Source organism: Equus caballus, chromosome 5 (genome assembly GCF_041296265.1).
Source record: "Equus caballus isolate H_3958 breed thoroughbred chromosome 5, TB-T2T, whole genome shotgun sequence".
NCBI classification, from domain to species: domain Eukaryota; kingdom Metazoa; phylum Chordata; class Mammalia; order Perissodactyla; family Equidae; genus Equus; species Equus caballus.
The window spans coordinates 45,151,101-45,173,782 of record NC_091688.1 but is presented as its reverse complement, the minus strand read 5'-3'; the positions used below and the strand labels follow the sequence as shown (position 1 = coordinate 45,173,782).

General features: G+C 39.5%; 2 protein-coding genes and 1 long non-coding RNA gene across 11 annotated transcripts in view; 1 reads left to right on the top strand and 2 right to left on the bottom strand.

The window, feature by feature from the left end:
* The first annotated feature begins 698 nt into the window (after positions 1–698).
* On the top strand, positions 699–20,532 carry LOC111773529 (uncharacterized). The gene is made up of 4 exons (XR_002808086.2): positions 699–748; positions 8,746–8,846; positions 15,672–15,742; positions 20,119–20,532. It is a non-coding gene; the product is annotated as an uncharacterized lncRNA (long non-coding RNA).
* CTSK (cathepsin K) lies at positions 4,714–18,786 on the bottom strand. 2 transcript variants are annotated; one of them, XM_001490599.4, is made up of 8 exons: positions 18,646–18,786; positions 17,038–17,158; positions 16,431–16,553; positions 16,191–16,346; positions 14,980–15,198; positions 10,479–10,644; positions 10,106–10,211; positions 4,714–7,872 (listed from the first exon to the last, which is right to left on the bottom strand). In XM_001490599.4, the coding sequence occupies exons 2-8, from the start codon at positions 17,155–17,157 to the stop codon at positions 7,773–7,775; spliced, it is 990 nt and encodes a 329-aa protein (XP_001490649.1). In that variant the 5' UTR covers position 17,158; positions 18,646–18,786; the 3' UTR covers positions 4,714–7,772. The 2 variants fall into 2 exon arrangements, with proteins under 2 accessions (XP_001490649.1, XP_005610221.1); XM_005610164.4 differs by lacking the exon at positions 18,646–18,786 and having other exon boundaries at positions 17,038–17,378.
* ARNT (aryl hydrocarbon receptor nuclear translocator) overlaps positions 20,171–22,682 on the bottom strand; it is a 62,932-nt gene continuing 60,420 nt past the window's right edge. For all 8 annotated transcript variants that reach the window (XM_070268307.1, XM_023641234.2, XM_070268308.1 and 5 more), the window contains one exon: positions 20,171–22,187. In XM_070268307.1, coding sequence (XP_070124408.1) covers positions 22,098–22,187 — 90 coding nt within the window. In that variant the 3' untranslated portion in view covers positions 20,171–22,097. The remainder of the gene's footprint in view (positions 22,188–22,682) is intronic.

Here is a 22,682-nt window from a genome sequence, read left to right as displayed (position 1 = left end):
CACTAAAATATAAGCTCCATGCGGTCATGGATTTTGTCACTGCTGAATTCCCAGAACAGTGCCTAGCTTGTTAAATAAATGAAAGTGTAACGGGAGGGATTTGCAGAGAGGAGTGATGTGGTCTGTTGTACAGAGAATAGACTATAGTGTGGGCTACAGTAAAGCAGAGCGTAGCATTGAGGCAGGGAAGTTAGAGGGCTCCAGAGAAGTCCAGGGGAGAAACGATGGGGACTTACACTGGGGGCGGGGGCGGAGAGATGTGGTAGAGGTAAAGAAGTGGCAGATTCATATCGTGTGTGGAAGACAGAGGGACAGAATTTGCTAATATGGACTGTAAGAGAAGCAGAGAAGACAGGAATAACAAAAAAACAGTGACTGAGCAATGTTTAATTCAAAATTACATGGCTGGATAATAAAGCTTTAAATAGTCACTAGAACTCTTTTTGATTCTTTTTTTTAAAAATTACGCTAAAATATACATAACAAAATTTACCCTTTCAACCATTTTTAAATATACAATTCAGTGGCATTAAGTACAACCATCGCCACATCTATTTTCAGAACTTTTTTGTTTCTAACAGACTTTATTTTTTAGAGCTGTTTTAGGTTCACAGCAAAATTGAACTGAAAGTACAGAGTTCCAATATATTCCTTGCCCCCACACACTCATAACCTCCCCCGCTTAGAACCTTTTCATCATTCCAAACAGAAATCTTGTACCCGTTAAGAAATAACTCCTCAGCATTTGGTAATATTCTACTTTCTGTATCTATGAATTTGCCTATTTTAAATGCCTCATATAAGTGGAATCATTTGTCCTTTTGAGTCTGGCTTATTTCACTTATCATGTTTCCAGTGTTCCTCCACGTTGTAGTATGTATCAATATTTTATTCTTTTTAAAGGCTGAATAATATTCCATTGCATGTATATACCATATTTTGCTTGTCCATTCATCTGTTGATGGACACCTGTGTTACTTCTACCTTGTGGCTGTTGTGAATAATGCTGCTAAGAACATCGGTGTACAAGTATCCATTTGAGTCCCTGTTTTCAGTTCTTTTGGATACATACCTAGGAATGCAATCCCTAGATCATATGGTAATTCTATGTTTAACTTTCTGAGGAACCATCAAACTGTTTTACACAACAGTTGCACCATTTTGTATTCCCACCAGCAATGTACCAACGTTCCAATTTCTCCACATCCTTGCCACACTGGTTATTTTCTACTTTTTTGTAATATACATCCTAATGGGTGTGAAGTGATATTTCATTGTGGCTTTGATTTGCATTTCCCTAAAGACTAGTGATGAACATATTTTCATATGTTTATTGACCATTTATATATCTTCTTTGGAGAAATGTCTATTCAAATCCTTTGCCCATTTTTACATTGGGTTCTTTGCTGTTGTTGAGTTGTAGGAGTTCTTTATGTATTCTGGATGTTAACTCCTTATCAGATATATGATTTGCAGACGTTTTCTCCCATTCTGTGGGTTGTCTTCTCACTCTATTGAGTAACACTTTGATGCACAAAAGTTTTTAATTTTGATGAAGTCCAATTTACTTTTTATTTTGTTGCTTGTACTTGTGGTGTCATGTCTAAGACAAGATCTGGAAGATTTATTCCTATGTTTCCAAGAGTTCATAGTTTTAGCTCTTACATTAGCTTTTCAAACCATTTTGAATTAATTTCTGCATATGGTGTGAGGTAGCATTCCAACTTCATTTTTTAAGTGTGGTTCTCCAGTTGTTCCAGCAGCATTTGTTGAAAAGACTATTCTTTCCCCTGTTGAATTGTCTTGGCAACCTTGATAAAACTCAATTGAACATAAATGAAAGAGTTTATTTCTATATGTTTAATTCTATTCCATTGACCTATATGCCTATCTTTATGCCAGTAATAACACTGTCTTGATTACTATTGGTTTGTAGTAACTTTTGAAATTGGGAAGTGTGAGTCTTCTAACTTTATTCTTTTTATTTATTTAATTTTTCATTTTTCTCCCCAAAGCCCCTGGTACATAGTTGTATATTTTTAGTTGTGGGTCCTTCTAGTTGTGGCATGTGGGACACCACCTCAGCAAGGCTTGATGAGCGATGCCATGTCCACGCCCAGGATCTGAACCAGCAAAACCCTGGGCCACCGAAGTGGAGCACGCGAACTTAACCACTCAGCCTCGGGGCTGGCCCCTAACTTTATTCTTTTTAAAGATTGTTTTGGCTATTCTGGGTCCCTTGAATGTCCATATGAATTTTAGGGTCAGCTTGTCAATTTCTACAAAGAAGCCAGCTGGGATTTTGATAGGGATTTTTTAAATCCATAGATCAATTTGGGGTGTATTGCCATCTTAATGATATTATATCTTCCAATCCATGAACATGGGATGTCTTGCCATTTATTTAAGTCTTCTGACTTTCTTTCAACAATGTTTTGCAGTTTTCAGAGTATAAGTTTTGCACTTCTTTGTTTTTTCTTTTATTTTTTTATTGAGGTCTAATTCACATACAACATTATATTAGTTTCAGGTGTACAATATGATTAAATATTTGTATATACGGTCATGCACCGCATAATGATGTTTCAGTCAACAACAGACCACATATATTATGGTGGTTCCATAACATTAGTACCATATAGCCTATGTGTATCATCTAGGTTTGTGTAAGTACACTCTATGATGTTCACACCATGACAAAATCGCCTAATGATGCATTTCTCAGAACATATTTGTCATTGAGCAATGCATGACTGCATTGTGAATTGCGATCACCACAATAAGTCTAATTAACGTCCATCACCCTACATAGTTACAAAATTTTTTTCTTGTGATGAGAACTTTTAAGATCTACTTTTAGCAACTTTCAAATATGCAATACAGTATTATTAACTATAGTTTCCATGCTGTATGTTATCTCATCATGACATTTATTTTATAACTGGAAGTTTGTTACACTTTAGTTAAATTTGTTCCTGAGTATTTTATTCTTTTTGATGCTATTGTAAATGGAATTGTTTTAATTTCCTTTTTAGTTTGTTCACTGCTACTGTATAGAAATGTAGTTGACTTTTGTATATTGATCTTGTGCCCTGCAACTTTGCTGAGCTCATTTATTAGTTCTAATAGGTTTTCAGTTAATTCCTTAGAATTTTCTGTATATAAGATCTTGTCATCTGCAGAAGCATAGCATCCTTACCCTGTTAAATCTACACATAGAGTCTCAGGAAAGCAAGCCTTTAGGCAATATATGACCAGAGGTGAAGAACTAGATTCCCGAAATCCTTGGACAAATTCAGCTTATAAGTATTATGAAACCTGTCAATGACTCATAAAGGCTTTCCAAGAGCAGAAGAGCCTGAAAGTTTAGCTAGAAGGATATGTACTGTAAAAGAATAAAATTGCCCAGGATTTCTGCAATACCTGTGCCACTAAAAGTTTAATGAGCTGTCACTTGTAAGTTTTCATTTCCTCCTCACAACATCTGTGAAGGATTGTGAGAAACAGAGTATACTGTAGTAGCTAAGAGCTCTGGAACCTTGAATTCAGAAGGAGCAAGTAATCAGCCAGCTCCATAATATGAGACATTCTACTGGACAAATGACCTGGCTTCTCCATGAAATCAATTACAAGGAAAAAAATGTATGCGTGTTTGGGGAGAGTGCAGGTACAGAAAATGACTGTCAAGGAATCCAGTAGACTTAATAACAACCAAATGCAATTTGAAAATCTGTTTGGACACTAATTTGAGTAAAATAAAAGTTAAAAGACAACTTTAAATGAGGAAATTTTAAAATGTTCTAAATATTAAATGATGCTCGGAAACAATTATTAATTTTGTTAGGTGCGCTAATGGCATAGTGGTTGTATTAAAAAAATTCCTCACTCAGAGATATATAATGAAGTATTTATGAGTAAAATGATATCTGGGATTTGCTTTAAAATACTTTTTAAAAGATGAGGAAAGATAAATGAAACAAGATTGGAAAATGTTGACAATTGTTGAAGCTGGATGATGAGTACATGGAGCTTCACTCTATTACTTTCTCTCTCCTTTTGTATATGTTTAAAATGTTCCATAAAATAAAGTTAAAAAGAATAATAATAAAATCTATAAAAGAAGATAAAAACAAAAAGGATTTGGGGCTGGCCCAGTGGCGTAGTGATTGAGTTCGCAGACTCTGTTTCGGCAGCCCAGGGTTCGCCAGTTTGGATCCCGGGTGCAGACATACACACCGGTTATCAAGCCATGCTGTGGCACGCGTCCCACATATAAAGTAGAGGAAGATGGGCATGGATGTTAGCTCAGGGCTAATCTTCTACGCAAACAAAAACGAAAACAAAAAACCTGGGTCTGTATTCTGACTCAGCCAGTTACTAGCTAGGTAACCTTGGGCAAGCTATTTGCAATCTGTAAAATGGCAATAATAAGGGTACTGTGTGTAAAACATTTAACATGGCATGGGCTGCATAGTAAAGCTCAATAAATGTTAGCTAATATTGTTATTATGAAAGAAAAATTATATGACAGATTTGATTGTATGATAATTTTAAAACTTCTTTGTGTTAAAATGCCAGTCATTAATTGCAGTATTTGTAACTGAGGACACTGGAAATAATATAAATGTTCACCTATTATGGTTTAGTTAAATAAATTATGCAAATCTTTACAGGGGAATTTCACGCGTCTATGAAAATAATCACGTTTCTAGGTCAGGATCTATGATCTTTATTGCTTAGCATCATTTTGGAGATATTATCTAATACAAAGAGATAAGAAAGAAATTACAGGTAAAAATTAGAAAGAAAGGGGTAAAATTTACCTCTATGGATGATACACTTATGTACTAAAAAAAGCCCAAGAGAATCAACTAAAAACATATAAACAAAAAGAATTCAAAGGTAGCTGAGTACAAAAACTAATATAACAGAAATGAATAGCTTTCAAATATACATCTAATTAGAAATTATATTGGAAAAGACCCCATTTAAACTGAAAAACAATAATAAAGATAATCTTCCTAGAAAACAGGTTAGCAAGAAATGAGAAATATCTATAGGAAGGGCACAAAAGAATACTTGAAAAAATCTAAAGAGACTTGTTATTCTTAGATAGGAAGATTCAATAGTATGAAGAGATCAGTTTTCCCGAATTAAGATATAAATTTAATGTGATCCAAATAAAACTGCCAGCAGGAGTTTTGATAACTTGATGAGCTGATTGTAAAGATCGTATGGAAAAAATAAAAACCAAGAATATTCAGAAAAAATTCTAAAAAAGGAGAATAACCTTATTAGATATTAAAACACATTATAAATGTGTAATACTAGTCAAGTATAGATATATATATTAATGTACCAGAATAGAAAATCTAGAAATAACCCCAAATACATACAGGAATGGAGTAAATTTGTTGCCGACATATCCATAGAAAAGGAAATTCTAAAGGATGTTCTTTAGGCAGATGGAAAAAAATTCCAGATCAAAATAATAGAGCTGTGTAGATTTCCTTACTGGGGTGTCAGCCATCTCTCAAGCTTGTCTTTGATCCTTTCAAAGCTCAACAAAAACTATTTGCAGATTGCTGAGGATGCTCTCTCATTCCTACACATTTGAACATGCTATTCTTTGGGTCTGGAATAATGTTTTTCACCTAGCCCATCTGCCAAACTCAGACTTAAGCTTCAAAAAATTCAGGAGTCATTCTTCTGTGAAGTATTCTTTCTTTGAAAAGACAGAGAGTATGTGCAGTGTCTCTTAAATGTTAACTTCCCTCCAATTTCTTGCATCTCCATTTCGTTTTTCATCTGTTATTTGTTCTTTACACCACTGCCAGAGGAATACTGCTAAAATATAGATTTGATCGTGCCTCTCTCCTGCTCAAAAATATTTGATGCCTACTAATATAGCTGTGTGTCTATAAAATAAAGTAGGAACTTCTTGAGACATGGGAAGCATTGAAGGTTCTCCAGGATTCACCTCAACCTGCTTTTCTCACCTCAGCTCTACCATGTATGCCTTTGCACTCTAACCTTGAGCCACCTCGGCCCTCAACCATTCACACACACAGCTCTCTGCATGTCTTTGTTCATCCAGAACCTTCAGCTCTCTCTCTTCTCACCCCACAAACCACCCCATCTTCTCTGCCCATTCAGATCTTTCAAAGTTCTGTTCTCAATGAAGCCTCATCTAAAATCCCATTAGGAATTAATGACTCTTTCCTGAGCTTGCATAATTAGTATTTATTTCATTATGGTTGGTATTATTAGTTGTTTATATGTCTGTTACTAGTCTATTACATTCCTGAAGTCAGGGCCATGTCTTACTAATTTGTTTCGTCCTCTTAGCCTTAAATACACTACTTACCACATGTTAATAAAGATTTACTCACAAAATAAGTAATTTTTGCATAGAACGAAATAAAATAGTGCCTGACATACGGTAAGCATTTAATAAATGTGAACTCTTCCAAGTGGTAATAATAGGTGCTCAATAAACATTTTGTGAAAAAATGGCAAAACCAGTTGTGCTGATTTATTATTAGACAGCTAAGTTCTTTTCTTTTTTTTTTTTTTTTTTGCTGAGGAAGACTGGCCCTGAGCTAACATCCATGCCCATCTTCCTCTACTTTATATGTGGGACGCCTACCACAGCATGGCGTGCCAAGCAGTGCCATGTCCGCAACCGGGATCCGAACTAGCAAACCCTGGGCCGCCAAAGCAGAATGTGTGAACTTAATCACTGCGCCACCAGGCCGGTTCCAACAGCCAAGTTCTTTAGAATTAATACTTCTTGGAAACCATTATAAAGAGTTTTGATTTCCTCTTTTGCTGACAGCAAAAGTTAAGGTTCTAGAACCTCAGAAAGGTCCTTAAGATATTTCTCAAGACCCAGGTTCATGTGTCACTTAATCTGGTCCCCCTACAGATAGAATTAAATATTGAAGTCTCCTTGTATCCATTTAATTCCTGAAATTTAGTATAGTTCTTAGTACAGTTAAGCACTTAATAAATGTTGGTGGTAGGAATGAACAAATAAATGAATTAGGGATGAAGTGTTTATGTGACAGTCTCTCCAAACAAACTGTAAGCACATCACATATAAGGAATATGCATTATTCATCTTTCTGTCTCCAGCACCTAGCACAATATCTGACACAAAATGAATGCTTACTATATAGCTATTTATTAAATTATAGACATGAGATAAATACTTGGTTTACTTTAAAAATGCAAAGAAGGAAAAATAAAACACATTTCTTATATCATGTAAACTTGTACCAAAGATTTATGAATAGATTTATGAATTGGGGTGAAAAACATAGAAATTTCTATCTTGAGGATATAGAAGAAGTGAACTTGGAGACTGAGAAGTCGGGACACCTTAGTCCTCTAGAATGGTTAAAGCTAACTAGTCGCTGTGAAGGAGAATCTAGCCTATCTGAAGATCTCTAGCCTCTAACTCTTTGCATAGAATCAGCCCCAGGACAACACAGTCAGGGCAGGCTCTGGTCACATCTCTTAGCCTGAGAAAGCACACCTGTTAGGGAAATTCCTACTGTGGTCACAGTGAAAAATAAAGGCCTTGGGTGGAGAGAAGGAAAGTAGTAAGAGTGTCACTTGAAGCACAAACAAATGGGGAAACGGAATGGACAATCTCTGTATCACAACATCTGCTTCAAGAAAGGCACACCAACTCCCTTCCAAAGTACATCAGCACTTGCACCATCGTGGAAGGAATGGGAGAGCAGGACGGGGTTGGCTGGCTGAAGTCACATCTTGGGGAAGCTGGCCATGTTGGCAATGCCACAAGCGTTGTTCTTATTCCGAGCCATGAGGATATAGCCTTTGTTTCCCCAGTTTTCTCCCCAGCTGTAGGACCAATCAAGGAAAATACTTAGTACTCCCAGTTTATTTATTCATTAAAACACTTTACAGAGTATTGTGCTAGGTGCTGATGGTATACAAAAATGAATAAGACAGTTTTTACCTTTAAAGAGTTCCAAGTCAAGAAATGGAGAGAAGGCATAATGACATAGGTCTCAAAGGTAGGAAAGATTGCGGCTGATTAAAGGGATCACAGAAGGCTGAATGTAAGAGGCGGCATTTGAGTTGAGGCCAAAGGCTGAATAGAATCTGGATCTATGGAAATGGAATGCTAGTGGAGGAGTGTGAAATGAGTAATAGAGGCAGGAAAGCATGGGGCGTGTGTTAAGATCACGTGGCTGAAAAATAGGGTGCCTGACAGAGTGTAGTAGGAGATACGTCTGGAAAGGTATATCGAGATCACTTTGAATTATCTTTACCGCCAGGCTAAGGAGTTTGACTCTGTGACCCATTATAGTGGAGGAGACAGCAAAGGTTTCTGACTGGGAGAGTGATATGATCCAATCTGTGTTTTAGGAACAGTAATCTGGAAAATGTGAGTCTAGAGCATAAGAAAGAGGCAAGAGGGGCTGAAGCTGGTGATCTTGGTTTGGGAGTATACCCCATAGGAGAGATGAATGAAGCTATGAGAATGGATGAGACTGCTAAGGAAACAAGTGGAAATGGAAGACTAGAGAGAGAGAGAGACAGGGAGGGAGGGAAAGACTGACAGAGAAAGAGAGAGAGAGAGAGGGGAGATTGGTCTATGTATCTTCCTAAATTGTTTTAATGAGCTTCCTTTTTCTGAACCAGTAAATTCTCCCATTACCCAATACATTTTACTTAAGACCTGTACTCTACCCCTGTTCCCTTCTCCAGGGGTCTGCAATGATCCTGATCCTGCCTGGGTGTGCCCCTTATTCCTCCCAGCTCTCTCAGATGCAGCCTCCAGCCTTGGCACCTGACCAAGAAAGGAGAGGGTAAGTGCTTGGGGCTGGGAGTCGAGAAAAGGAGAACACAGGACAGAATCTGTGGGAGAAGGAACACCTTCACAGAAAGGTGCTCACATTCACCCTTAGTTGGAACTGTGATATAAAAAGTTGCTTCAGATTTGAAGCAACTCCCAGCCTCACATTCTGTCCTTCCAGCCCTCTAGGCAGCAGCCCAACTTGGTCACATCACTGCAATGGCCTGTGAACTCTCCGGAGTCTAGGGCTCCTGCTCCTTGGAGCGCACCAAGGACAGAAAATTTAATCAGTGCTGCTGCTAGGCTGGTGTTGACCAACGAGGAAAGGAAAAGCATAATTCTCATACATCTGACCTCCTGAAGTCACAAGGGGCTAACGAGAAATGGGGAACCAAGGTACCCTGTAGTTTTTAAATTTATTTTTATTTATTACTTATTTTATTTTATTTATTTATTTATTTTTAAAGATTTTATTTTTCCTATTTCTCCCAAAGCACCCCGGGTACATAGCTGTGTTTTTTTACTTGTGGGTTCCTCTAGTTTTGGCATGTGGGACGCTGCCTCAGCATGGCTTGATGAGCAGTGCCATGTCTGTGCCCGGGATTCGAACTGGCAAAACCCTGGGCCGCTGAAGCACAGCACCTGAACTCAACCACTCCGCCACGGGGCCGGCCCCATACTTCTTCCAATAATAGGGAGGGAGACACTAATTTTTTGTTGTTGTTCATCTCTCTTTTCTAAAAAGCATTTCTCTTTACAGATTTCAAAATCTTTGGCGAGTTCTTATATATGTCTATCCTAAGAGTATCTGGAAGGGCAAAGAGCTGCACAAAGGGATATTAAAACTTTACATTGGTTGCCACTGCTCGTAGACAGATGAGGATGGAAACCTCCCTAAGGAACTGATCACAATAGAGAAAAAAGAAAGAAAAAATATATAATTCCAAAGCTCCTGCTGGTTCTTGGTGCTATTTTACGTTCTGGTTAGTTAGGTTGTCCTTCTTAGGGACTATGAGATCACTGAAGGCAGACATCCTGCTCATTTGTTTGTGTACATGACTAAGCACCTTGCACATGAAGCAGCTGCCCAACACATACTTTGAGTACTGTTGTCTGGCCATTAAATGTCACAATTAATAGCCTCTGATTGGGAAGGTAGAATGGAAAAGTCTGAGACAACTTTCTCTTGATTTGAGAGAGAGAAAGGAAGTGGAGTTGAGGCTGAGTGTTAAGAGGGTGATTGAATGATAAAAGTAGTGTTCCCATAATTACCTGTTTTTAATTATCCAGTGCTTGTTTCCCTTCTGGATCCCATAGCCCACTGCCAAAACCGCATGGTTCAGATTATCACTATTGCAGTTTTCATCATAATACACACCTAGGAAACAAACTGTCAAAGGTGAAACTTTCTGCAATCCAAGGGTCTCCCTGTGGGATCTCCCAGTCTAGGAGACCCTCTAGAATCCTGTCCCAGTCAGGAGGGTTTACGACAGAGATGTCTGCACTGTGGCAGCTGCTAATTTCTCTCTGGCAGACAGTCCGAATATGGAAACTAAGTACTGGAAATGCTCAGTGCCCTTGGAGAAGCTGCCAAGCCCACGTCCTGAGAGACAGCTGACCGTGCTCTACAGGAAGAGCCCCTTACCTCTGCTGTAAAACTGGAAGGAGGTCAGGCTTGCATCAATGGCCACAGAGACAGGTCCCACTCGGGCCACTGCCCTCTTCAGGGCTTTCTCGTTCCCCTGAGGGATCTCTCTGTACCCTCTGCACTTAGCTGCCTTGCCTGTTGGATTGTACATACAACTTTCATCCTGGAAAAAACAAAGTTGAAATAGGACTAGGACAAAGCAACAGGCAGTGAATTGGTGAGTAGGAAATGCTACCAATGTTTTGAGTGATGAGAGTGAACTAACAGGGGCAGCACAGTAGGGTCTCTCGAGAGGGTCTATTCTCGCCTCACCATTTAGACAACTACAAAAAGAATATGAAAAATGGATACTTTGCTCTATAAACAAAAATAATCTCCAGGGGATTTTAAAGCATAAATATGACAGGAAACACTATAAAACCTAAAAGAGAGAGAGAGAATATTTTTATTACCTCAAGGTAGAGAAAGATTTCTGAAATAAGATTTTACTTATTTTTTTACTTTTTTCAAAGATTGGCACCTAAGCTAACATCTGTGGCCAATCTTTTTTTTTTTTCTCTCTTCTTCCTCTCCCCAAAGTCCCACAGTACACAGCTGCATACTCCAGTCGTAGGTTCTGATGGCTGTGGCATGTGGGATGCCATCTCAGCATGGCTTGATGAGTGGTGGCAGGTCTGCACCCAGGATCCAAACCAGCGAAACCCTGGGTCACTGAAGCAGAAGCACTCAAACCTAAGCACTCAGCCACGGGGCTGGCCCCTGAAATAAGATTTTTTTTAAAGCACAAATCATCTTCTGGCCATGTAGTATGTGTGAGCCTCAGAGGGCAGGGAGGCACCAGCTGCTGTGGGGAGGAGGCCAAGGCAAAGGCTCAGCTGGAGGAGGAACTGGGCCCTATGCACATGTATCAGAGGAGCCAGTGTGAGGCAAAGAGTTTTGGCTGGACCCTTGGGCTCTCATGAGAGACAGGGGTAAAAGCACATAACATGATGCTAAAAGAAATTAATACAGAACTTAGCAATTTAGCTGGTGAAGTTCTAGCACTATGTTTTGCAGGTATAGTTAACAATGATATGTTCATTGGGAAGCCACATTTATGGAATCTAATGGCAACCCATGGCAGGGTGGTCTATTCTTTTTGGCAATTAATTTTCTCAACAGACTACCCTTTCAAAACCCTAAAGTTGCATCTACAAGAATACATTATCTAAATATTATAATGGCAGCATTTGACATAATATTCTAAGATTACAGTAGTCTCTTGTCTTAATAATTTCTCAAGATTCCTTTCTTCTCTGCCATATGATCCAAACCCTTGCTGCCTCCTAGTGCCAAAAATCGCACAGATCTACAAGCAAAATAAATTATCCTGGGAATGGATTCAGAAGGATGTCATGCTTTAAAGTCAGAATAACCTGCATTATGTCTGGAACGAACTTAAATTACTATTATTATCTGGCTGCTGACCTACCAGATTTCTTCTTTTTTAAATTTTGTCTTTACCTCCCTCCATTCATTCACATGTTCCTGTGAGAAGAGAGGTTCTTTCAGTTTTGGACAATAGAGTTTTTAAAAACTGTAAAGTAGAGGGGCCGGCCCTGTGGCCGAGTGGTTAAGTTCTTGTGCTTCGCTTTGGCAGCCTGGGGTTTCGCCGGTTAGAATCCTGGGTGCAGACATGGCACTGCTTGTCAGGCCATGCTGAGGCGGTATCTCATATAGCACACACAGAAGGACCTACAACTAGAACATACAACTATGTGCTGGGGGCTCTGGGGAGAAGAGAAAACAAAAAACAAAAAAACCCTGTAAAGTAGCTAGAAGAGAATAGTTGCCCAAGATTCAGAATGTTAAAAATGGAACACGTATCTTATATAGCTAATTCTTCATTTCAATTGATTATGAGAGCAAAATCATTCCACATTGCTCTAAAATGCTGAAGAGATCATTTGAGGGGGCAGAAGAACAGAAATTAGAAGTCAAATGCTCCTATTCCAAAATGGGGTTTAAAATATTATGTAATTTTTGTTTAAATTACTCAGAGTCTCTGAGTATTAGTTAAACTCTCTCTCAACAAACTGGTTAATATAGTACTGAATAAATGATGCAAGCTGTGGATGAGTGATCAACTATGAGTTCTGATAGTATTTATTTTTCTTTAATATAGTTGCACAAATCTTTAAATTGGCTGTCTGAATTAATCAATATGGAAAATATTATAAAAATAAATCTGTTTTTTGTATATACTGTCAGGATTCATTTAATTTTTTGATATCAAGTGACAATAAAAAGTTGCCAAAAGAATATTTGACTTTTCAAAAGAAAATTTTGCCATGTTTAGGTTATCTCACTAATTAGCCTGATGTATTTAGAATTAAAAAGTTAATCTGTGAGCCAGCCCTGAGAGTCTAGTGGTTAAAATTTGGTGCTCTCAACACTTGAGTGGCCCAGGCTCATTTCCCAGTCGCAGAACCATACCACCCATCTGTCAGTTGCCATGCTGTGGTGGCGGCTCACATAGAAGAACTAAAAGGACTTATAACTAGCATATACAACCATGCACTGAGGCTTTGGGGAGGAAAACAATATATATACTAAAAAGCTAATCTGTTAGGGCAGCTTTAGTATGCTGTACCTTATAGTAGCAGCCCCAGAGTTCAAATATCGACTCGGGACAAAGTAGTTCTGAAAATTGTATGTGGATTAAAGAAATTTTTTTCCAGGTTTAACGTCTAATTTCTCTGCCTTGTATATGTCACCACTAAAACACTCTAACATGGAGTAATAATGGGATGAAATTTACAAAAATAAAGTACTGTTTCGATGTGGCCAATGTCATGAGGATGTGTTGAAGTGACTTTACTATGTAGGTTGTTGAGGATCAAGTGAAATGGATTTGTTCAATCATTTACGTTAATGAGCATTTTATTTCAGCCAGACATCATTTCAGATGACTCAACATGAATAAATAAAATTGATGGCTACTGGACTTTTTTAAGCACACAAATTTCAAAGGAAAAGATTAATAATTTTACTACACTAAAATTAAGAATTTTTCTGGATTGGAAGACATCATAAAGAGAGTGAAAAGACAAATACCAATCTACAACACACATTGTATTAGTATCCAAATATCTTTTTAAGATTCCTAAAAATCAGTAAGAAAGAGAAAAACAATCTAATTAAAAATAGGCAAAAGATAGGGGATGGCCCCGTGGCCGAGTGGTTAAGTTCGGGCGCTCCGCTGCAGGCGGCCCAGTGTTTCGTTAGTTCGAATCCTGGGCGCGGACATGGTACTGCTCATCAGACCACGCTGAGGCAGCGTCCCACATGCCACAACTAGAAGGACCCACAACGAAGAATACACAACTATGTACCGGGGGGCTTTGGGGAGAAAAAGGAAAAAATAAAATCTTTAAAAAAAAAAAAAATAGGCAAAAGATATAAATAGTCAATTCACTGAAGAAGAAATGTAGATGGCCAGATAAACATACTGATGAAGGTATGAATCAATGGGATTTCTTATACTCTGCACGTAGAAATATAAATTTTTCCAAATGCTTTGGTAAACAATTTGACATTAGCTAGTGAAGTTGAAGATGCACGTACTCTAAGATGCAGACAATTCTGTTCCAAGGTATTGTTTATATTCTAGTAAAGAAACTCTTGCACATATGCATAGAAGATATGCCTGGGAATATTTATAGTAGACAAACAGATCTGGTAGATAAATCTTAAGTCTGCTACATATCTAGCGGTATGAATTCGAGTCTGCTGTTTTACCTCCTTAAGTATCAATTTCCTCACCGATAAAGTGAGGGTAAGTCTACCTTATAGGGCTGTTATGAGGATTAAGTGAGAAAATGCACTAAGCACATAGCTTAGCACACAGTAGCCATTATTTTTATTACTCAAACTTGTTATCCCTGCTGCAAAGGCCTCTGTGGCAAAGGCTCCATATTATATTATCTATCAACCCAGCTATATAAAAAGCCCCAGATCTCCTTCCTATTACTAAAGGATCTTGTAGGAGGAAGTGAGTTGATCTCTAAAATTACAGTAAATATAAAGCAACTTGTTTTTTCACTCATTTTATACATGTTAGCGTGTTAACTTACATAACTTGCTTAAACATTCCCAAAACCGACAGAGATCATACAAAATAAAGCCACATGACTCATGAAATTAGCATGGTGGGTTTGAGGATTTGTGATGGGAGGAGCTGAGCTGAGGGTTATAGAGACCTACTCGGAGATCCATGGGATAACCTGTCCTCTGTTTTTCCTCCAGGTCAGAGAGGTAGATAGGAGCTGTGGTAGTCTAAACTCCCCAAATTCTCCCAGATTGTGTGAATGTTCTTGGCCTTCTATGGGAAATTGTCCCATCAAGAAAGGAAGACAGGGAACAGAAAACGAGATTTCTGGAATTGTTTCCAGTACAAAATATCATGCTGGGAAAGGACGAGCCATCACAGCTGTATAACCGTATGGGACAGTCTCACCTGTCCCACATATGGGTAGGCATCTTCAGAGTCAATGCCCCGGTTCTTCTGCACATACTGGAAGGCATTTGTCATGTAGCCCCCTCCGCAGCCATCATTCTCAGATACGCAATCCACCAGGTTCTGGGGACTCAGATTTAAGAGTTTGCCAGTTTTCTTCTTGAGCTGACCCTCCAGGGCACCCACAGAGCTAAAAGCCCAACAGGAACCACACTGACCCTTAGAGGTATAACAGAGAAACTATCAGTCATTGCTGTTCACACTTTTTGTTTCTTCCCTGTACCTGCCTGATGAACGTCCATACATTTTATAAATTCCAGCATGCATGTCCCGTTTGCTGCAAAGCCTTCCTGTTTCCTTTCATTTAACATTTGTTGTTCTATTGCTACTGTTGCTATTGATAACTATTGTTACTATTGTTACCATTAGCTGTAGTAAAGCCATGCAGACAACTAGCTTTGCAAACCACTAGACGTGTGACTTTTGGTAAGTCACTAAACCTCTCTGTGCCTCAGTTTCCTTAACTGTGGATAATAACAATACCCTTAATGGGATTATGAGGATTAAAAAAGTTAATTCATGCAAAGGATTTATATGTTTCTGACACACAATAATCTCTCAAAAAGTGTTAGCTAGTATTATTGTTTGTTCGGCTAGATTATAAACTTTTCTTTCTTGTTCTGTTTTTTAAGATTGCGGGTTTCTTGAGGACACAGGTTATGTCTTAGTCATCTTGAATCTCTACTGCCTAGCACTATACCTGGTAGGTTCTGAAAAAGTGTGTTTGTTGAATGAATGTTAAATCAATCACTCATCTGGTTTAGCATTGTTAAGGTTGCAGAAAAACTGACATTGTCAAGCTGGTAAGAATGTAAGATTGTAAAAACGTTTTTGGAAAGGATTCTCTGTGACCTAACAATTCCAATTTTAGGATTTATTTTCATAAATATTTGTACACGTGCACAAAAATATAGACACAAGAGTGCCTACAGAAACACTATTTGTAAAAAAGAAAAACCAGAAACAACCTAAATGTACAAAAATAGGTGATAAGTTAAATATTGGAATAGCCTATATTCTCTCAGCATGGGAGAGGTACCTTAATTCCTTGCCCCCTCTTCCTGGTACCTTCCTACCTTAAGAGCAAAGAAGCAGAAAAAGGAAGAGATCATGCCAGCTTACATACCCATACCCAGTAGAAAAGAGAGTACCTGGTTTTTGACAGGAGTAACATATCCCTTCTTTCGATAATCAATGGAGTCTGGGGCTCTGCCTTCCCAGTCGGGGATATAGAGGGTGTCATTACTGCGAGTATGAGAGGGGGGTACTTTGAGTCCAGTCATCTTCTGAACCACCTCTTCACTGGTCTGGGACAAAGAAGAAAGAGGCCAGGCATAAGCAGAGAACTAAGGCAAACAGGGCAGGAAGCCAGGAGCTGAGGCACAACTCACCATGTCCCCCAAGTGGTTCATGGCCAGTTCATATGTATGGACACCAAGAGAGGCCTCAAGATTATGGATGGAAATATGCTTCAGGTTTTTTTCCCAAATTAAACGCCGAGAAATTTCATCCACCTAAACAGAGCACAGTCAGTACTGGCATAGACTGTTTCCTGTGTGCAAAGTTACGTATGTAATACTGTGCAGGTTTTTAGGAGAAAAGATGAAACTTACAATTACAGAGAGTTTACAATCTAGTTGGGGAACTGACCATGGGATTAAAAGCATGCAAAAATATGTAAACAAATACAAGTAATAGAATGCAAAGCTCTGGAAGGATGTATAGAAAAATTGCTTATGGATTAATAGCATTAATCTGAGACGTCTTCCCAAAAGAGAAATATAAAACAGTTACAAAGAAAAGGAAGGATAGGACTTGATGGAAGATGAGTTGAGGAGTAGGAATGAAAACTATATGTTAAGGTCTAAATAACAAAGGCAAGTTTGCTTCGTTGGAGTGGTAAAAGTATTTGGATTGAAGAAGAGAGCCTGGAAGCCAGGACTGGGGGGTCTCAGGTTCCAGCTCTCCCACCAGACTTCCCTCCAGGTCCCCAGGTACCTTGCTGTTATACTGCTTCCTGTAGGTCTTCTTCCACAGTTCCCATTGGGTGTCCAGTATCTCCTCAGGGTATAGAGCAAAACTCACCATGGGCAGCAGCAAAACCTTGAGCCCCCACATCCTGGGGAAGGGGATAATTAGGGGAGACTCTTCCATTTGCCAAGGGGTTCTTAGCCTGGCTTTGGATGAGGAAATAGCTGGAGCCATATTCCCAGACAGGTGGTTCTTAACCTTTGGGAGTCAGACTCCCAAAATCTTGCAACCCACTCTAGTCCCTCTTACCAGAAAAACACAAGCACACACAATAATTCTGGGGATCTCGAACCTGAAGTTAAGAACCCCTTCCTCAAGACCACAAAACAAAGGAAAACTAGGCTTTATGAGGAAGGTAGACAAAGAATAGATGGGGATTTACATATGATAAAGCAAACGACCATAGTCAGAGGGGTCTGGGTTTGGATGGGGTGCTGATACATCTGGTTCCAAGTATTCTGACATAGGGAGATTCAACATACACACACACACACAAACACTTGCACAGACAAGCGGAAAAGGGGTAGAAAATGGACAATCAGGATGGGCTGAGCACCTCTCTCTTCCAGTGTCCCCAGCAGACTTGGAGGAGATGGACAAGGTGAGCGCAAGGTGGGATGAATGGGGTTGGAGAACACACAAGGGAGAGATTTCCAGCTAAGTTTTGCTTCCCGATCATTTCTTCAAGGCATTCTTCTCTTCCTGGCCTACATTCTGACAGTTTTCCAGCTCTTGCCAGGAAAGGCCAAGGAAAGAGTTGGCAGTATTTGCTATTCTTTGAGATGTTTACTGTCTCCTCAGTCTTCTTATTCATTTCTTCCTCCTTTCTCTGCCCACTCGCTCCTCAGGCAGGAAACCGTCCTAATCTCAACCAGCTGCTGTGGGCAGGAAGGTTTTCCCTTTCCTTTTCCAACAACAAAAAAACCTCTCTGACTGCCTCATAGGACAAAAAGCCTCAGAACCAAAGTTAGAAGAATATTAAGACAGAAAAGCAATGTTCTATGATCATTAAATACACAGCTTTTCAGAAATTTACTCTAGCTTCACTCACTTCTTGCAGTGGCTTGCTGAATTAATTGTCCTCCATTTAAAGAACAATTTACAGTCTGCAGCAAGTCTTACAGCTTGCATAATTTTTTAATCTATAGCCCATTTTTTGTGTAATCTTTGCAAACTGGCACAATGTCCAGCAGGACATTTAATATCTGGAGTGTTAAGGGCTTCGAGATGCCTCAGAGTGGGAAGTACTGAGCTACCAGCTCCCTGCACCACTCCTCGTCCGCAGGGAAAAAACCCTCCATAAAGAAGCCACTCTCTGAGGGATGGGCAAAGGATTCCCCACATTCTTTGCTTTCACTAACCATGCACACATCCATACAAATCATAGAAGAAATCCTAACCATTTCCAGACAGATCTTTTCTGGCCAGGAAATGACCTAAGAAGGGCATGACTGTTTTCATCCGCAGCCTACAAAGTTCATTTTGATTCCCAAGTCACTATATCCCTAATACTTCTAAAATGGAGAACTGGCAGGAATGAGAAGCTAAAAAGATCTAAGAAGTTGAAAACGTTACCTGCTGATGGGGATCTGTTCTCTGGGCTCGTTTCGGCAGGAAAGTGTGGATGTGGGCGGATGACTAGGGGTGGTGGATTTATTCTATCAGGATTGCGGAAGTCATCTCCAGCGGTTGGCTGGAAAATTTGGATAGGGAAGGGAGGCGGGGATAAAAATGCTGAGAGAAGGGGGGTTAGGGAGGAGGAAAGGAGGCAGCGGATTTGCAGTGTTTCTGTGTGCATATGCAGTGTGTGCCAGGGTGGAGAGTTGCTAGGTACTTAGTTTCACATGACTGTCTTTGAGGCTGACCAAAAAAAGGCCTCAATAAACATTACTCAAGTTGGGATTTACCTTCCCTTTGGTGGATAAATAGGACAGTCCTGGTCTCCCCCATTCCTTCTTATTATACATTATTTATTACATTGGGAGATTACATCTCTTCCTCCCCTTTTCCTATTAATACCCAGTTCTCCAATTTTGAAATCTCAGTTTTTGAATTTGTGTCTGACCCTTACACCAGGGATGAGGGAATAAACACAAAAGGCTAGAAAACAGTATGTATGGGAAGCCACAGGCTCCAAAATCGTTTATATTTTATAAGCTTGTCGGCTAAAAGTTGTCTTTGCTTCCAGGCAGGAAGCTCTCCCATTCTAACATGGTTTTGCTGAGGAAGGCTATGTCCAAAAAATCCAGATGAAACCAGTTCTAAAAGTAACCAAAAACAGTTCTCCTGGTTATTTATGACAGCATTGGAATAAATGCCATAAGCACTGACAAACTCACATGTGACTTCTTTGTTGCTAAAACTCTCAGATGGTGGGATGCCTGATGAACATTAGCTGTCCTGTTATTAAAATCCCCAATCCACGTCCAGTCATATGAGCTTCTCCACATGCTTCCCACAACATCCAGGCATGTGACAGATCATGAGCCTAGTTCAGTCCCTAAACCACATCCCCAAATTCCATTTTCTTCCATAAAGAGATGTGGGGGAAGAGGAAAAGAGGGTCCTTTGAACAGAAAGGATAATACATAGGCTCTAGATTCAGTTTCCAGCTGGATTACATACACAGACCCTCAAGAACACAGGTTTATGTCTGTAGGTTTTAAGATTTGCTAATGAACTACATGGTCCTAGAGGGAAACCAGGTCCAGACCTGAATAGTTTAAATTTCCCCATCCCTAAATTCCTTTTAATCCAGAAGAGGAGGCTATGCTGGGGGAAGGGATCCAGATGTGCCCTACTGGCCTCAAGTCCCAACTCTCCCCCTCTCCCAAGGACTAGGGCAATCCCTCAACCCCCATGCCAGGGTCAGATGTCCCTGCTGATTTTACTCAGAATGAGTCAGGATCAGGAGGACAACCAAGGAAGGCTGAGTGATCCAAGCCCTATGATTCCTGATTCCTGAAATTACAGATGCACTGTGCTTTATGTTTGTATATTTGGAGCTCAAGCTATGAGTTCAACTAATTGTGGGTGTTTGTTGTTTAGGAGCTGGAAAGGAATAACAAAGCCGCGATCAAGATCACACAACACAAGAAAGTTTACAAAAGGAAAAAATACTTTGTTTTAAAATCTTTGCTACATGTCATTATTTTTGCCACTGTAAGGCTCAGCACAGATGCCAGCAGTACAGAAATGGCCAAGAAGAAAAAAACAAAACAATCAAAAATAAAACCCTGAAGGAAAAGAAGAAACAAAACCCCCAGAGCATCTTCTCCCTCCCCTCCCTTTCCCCCAAATCCCTATAACTGTACAATATTATAGTCCTGATCACATTTAAAAACAGTTGATTATTAAAAAACAAAGATTTCATTGGAAACTCAACTTTTTGGTTTCTTAAATTGTGATATAAATACGTATGTATACTGTATGTGTGCACATAGAATAAAAAAATAAACTGTCTCCTTTTCCATTCCATTACCTGGCACCAGACTGGAGACAAAAGGGAGGGAAACCCAGTAATGACATTCTCTCAGCCTCTCCAAGGCCATCTGTGCTCCTCAGTCCCCTATGGCTACATTTAGTATGTCGTCTCCTTATTAATTCAGTCTTGCACTTAAGATACTGGCCCGAGCCAATTAAAAAAAAGAAAAGGCTGATACACATGACTGTTACCTGAGGAAGGTAAAGAGAGTAGTAACCTGTATCCGCATTTATATGGCTATAGCTAATTGCTAAGTGACCCTGTCAGCATGGGAGTCCAGGCCCCATCTATCACATGGATTTATTACACTTGCACTATAAAGCAAAATCCAATCTCAAGATTGGAGAGGGAGCAAAGAGGAAAGAACTACAGGCCCAGAGAGACCTAAATCTCAGTTTCTTCCCAGACTGGATACTTGGAGTATGGGATGAAAGAGGCTACTTTGCAAGAAGGCTTGGTATTTGGTTTAAAACTCCAGCAGTGAGGAGTCTCACTGGGATTGCTAATCCAAGAAGTTGAGTTTCCATGCAGAAATAACCTCTACATAACACACAGCATATGTGATTCCGAGAGAAAAATGCAGCATTATCCTTACGGCCAAGTACAGGGTTTCTGAAAGTGTTTACCTCGCCAGCCTATTTCTGTAATGTGTGCAGATCTTCCATACAAGGTGAGAGCACCAAAAGCAGGAACGACCCAGCTTCATCACTAAATACCTTCAATGACAGACCAACCATATCAACAGAAGACTATATATTTGCTTACAGTTGCATATTGGCTGGGCATAGATGTCAAGTGCAGCAAAGACATTTATTTAAATACTCTTTGGCTGCAATACTAAGTGGAAAATACCTGGAAGATTAACTCCTTAGGACTCTTTGAAAAACACAGACAAAGACAAAGATAAAATCTGGGACAAATTTTGCATAACTCCCTAATAGGGAGAAAGAAACAAACACAGAGACAGATGCGCGTGCGCACACACACACATATACATATACATACAGACACACACACACCACTCACTCACTCTTGCGTCTCTTTCCAGAGGAACTGCTCACAGGCAGCAGAAAGAGCCTATGCGCACTTTCTAAAGCCCCATATATACCTACCATGTTTCATGGTCCTCGAATATGAGGACATTTCTCCTCTCCCTGACCTTAAGTCAGAATTTCTTTACAAAAACATGCCATAGTATCCAAGGCAAATAGTGGATGTCAGGTTCTCTAACCTGCCCCTTGACCCTCACAGAAATCATCTCGTCACAAATTTCTGGTCAGGAGACATAAGGAAAGGCATTCTTAAACTCACTCAGCCTCAATTTTTCAAAGTGTCCCCAAAGCCTTGAGGATTCACTCCATTTCTTCTATAAATGTTATCTCAGAGAGGCAGGAAGGCAAAGGAAATGTAAGGGAAAGAGGGTACACATTAGGGGTGAGGGAAGGGAAGGGAGAGGAACTTTTATTCTGTTTACAGACAGATTTGCATTTTGAAAACAAATGGTGATTTTTCTCCCCCACTCCTTATCCTCACCCCAATAGTTCTATTCTGAAAAGGAGGGAAACATAGTTAGATCAGGAAATTCTTCATTGTTGTAGCTGTTGCTCTGGTCTCCCAGCATGGACAGCATCTCCTAATAAGAGAAAAAGAGTAAGTTTGTCATACACCTTGATCCCTCACATTTATGGAGCTCCCTCCCAACATTCTCCTGAGCCATCATCCCCAGCCCCAGAGGTTCTGCTGTGTTGAATTCTCTTAGCCTTTCTTCCTCCCAGCAACTCTGACTCCTTTAGCTGACAACCTTTTTTCCTAGTCTCCTGTCTGTCTTCCTCCTACAGTTCTACATTTTTCCTCTTCACTAATCCTCAATATTTTCAAAGCAAGAAAAATCTGCTTGCCACATTTCATATAACCTCCCATAGACACACTGTATATGGAGTATCTCTTATCCTATTTGTTTTCCACCAAAATATGTTTTGCATTGTTTCAACCTGTGTTTTAAACTAGCTCTTCCTTTATCCTACCTAAGATTACTCCATTCATTCTTGAGATCCCCTCAGGATTTGTATAAATCAACCTTTATAGCTATAATCAGTATGTTTATACTCAAGCTACTGTGAAGTGGGAT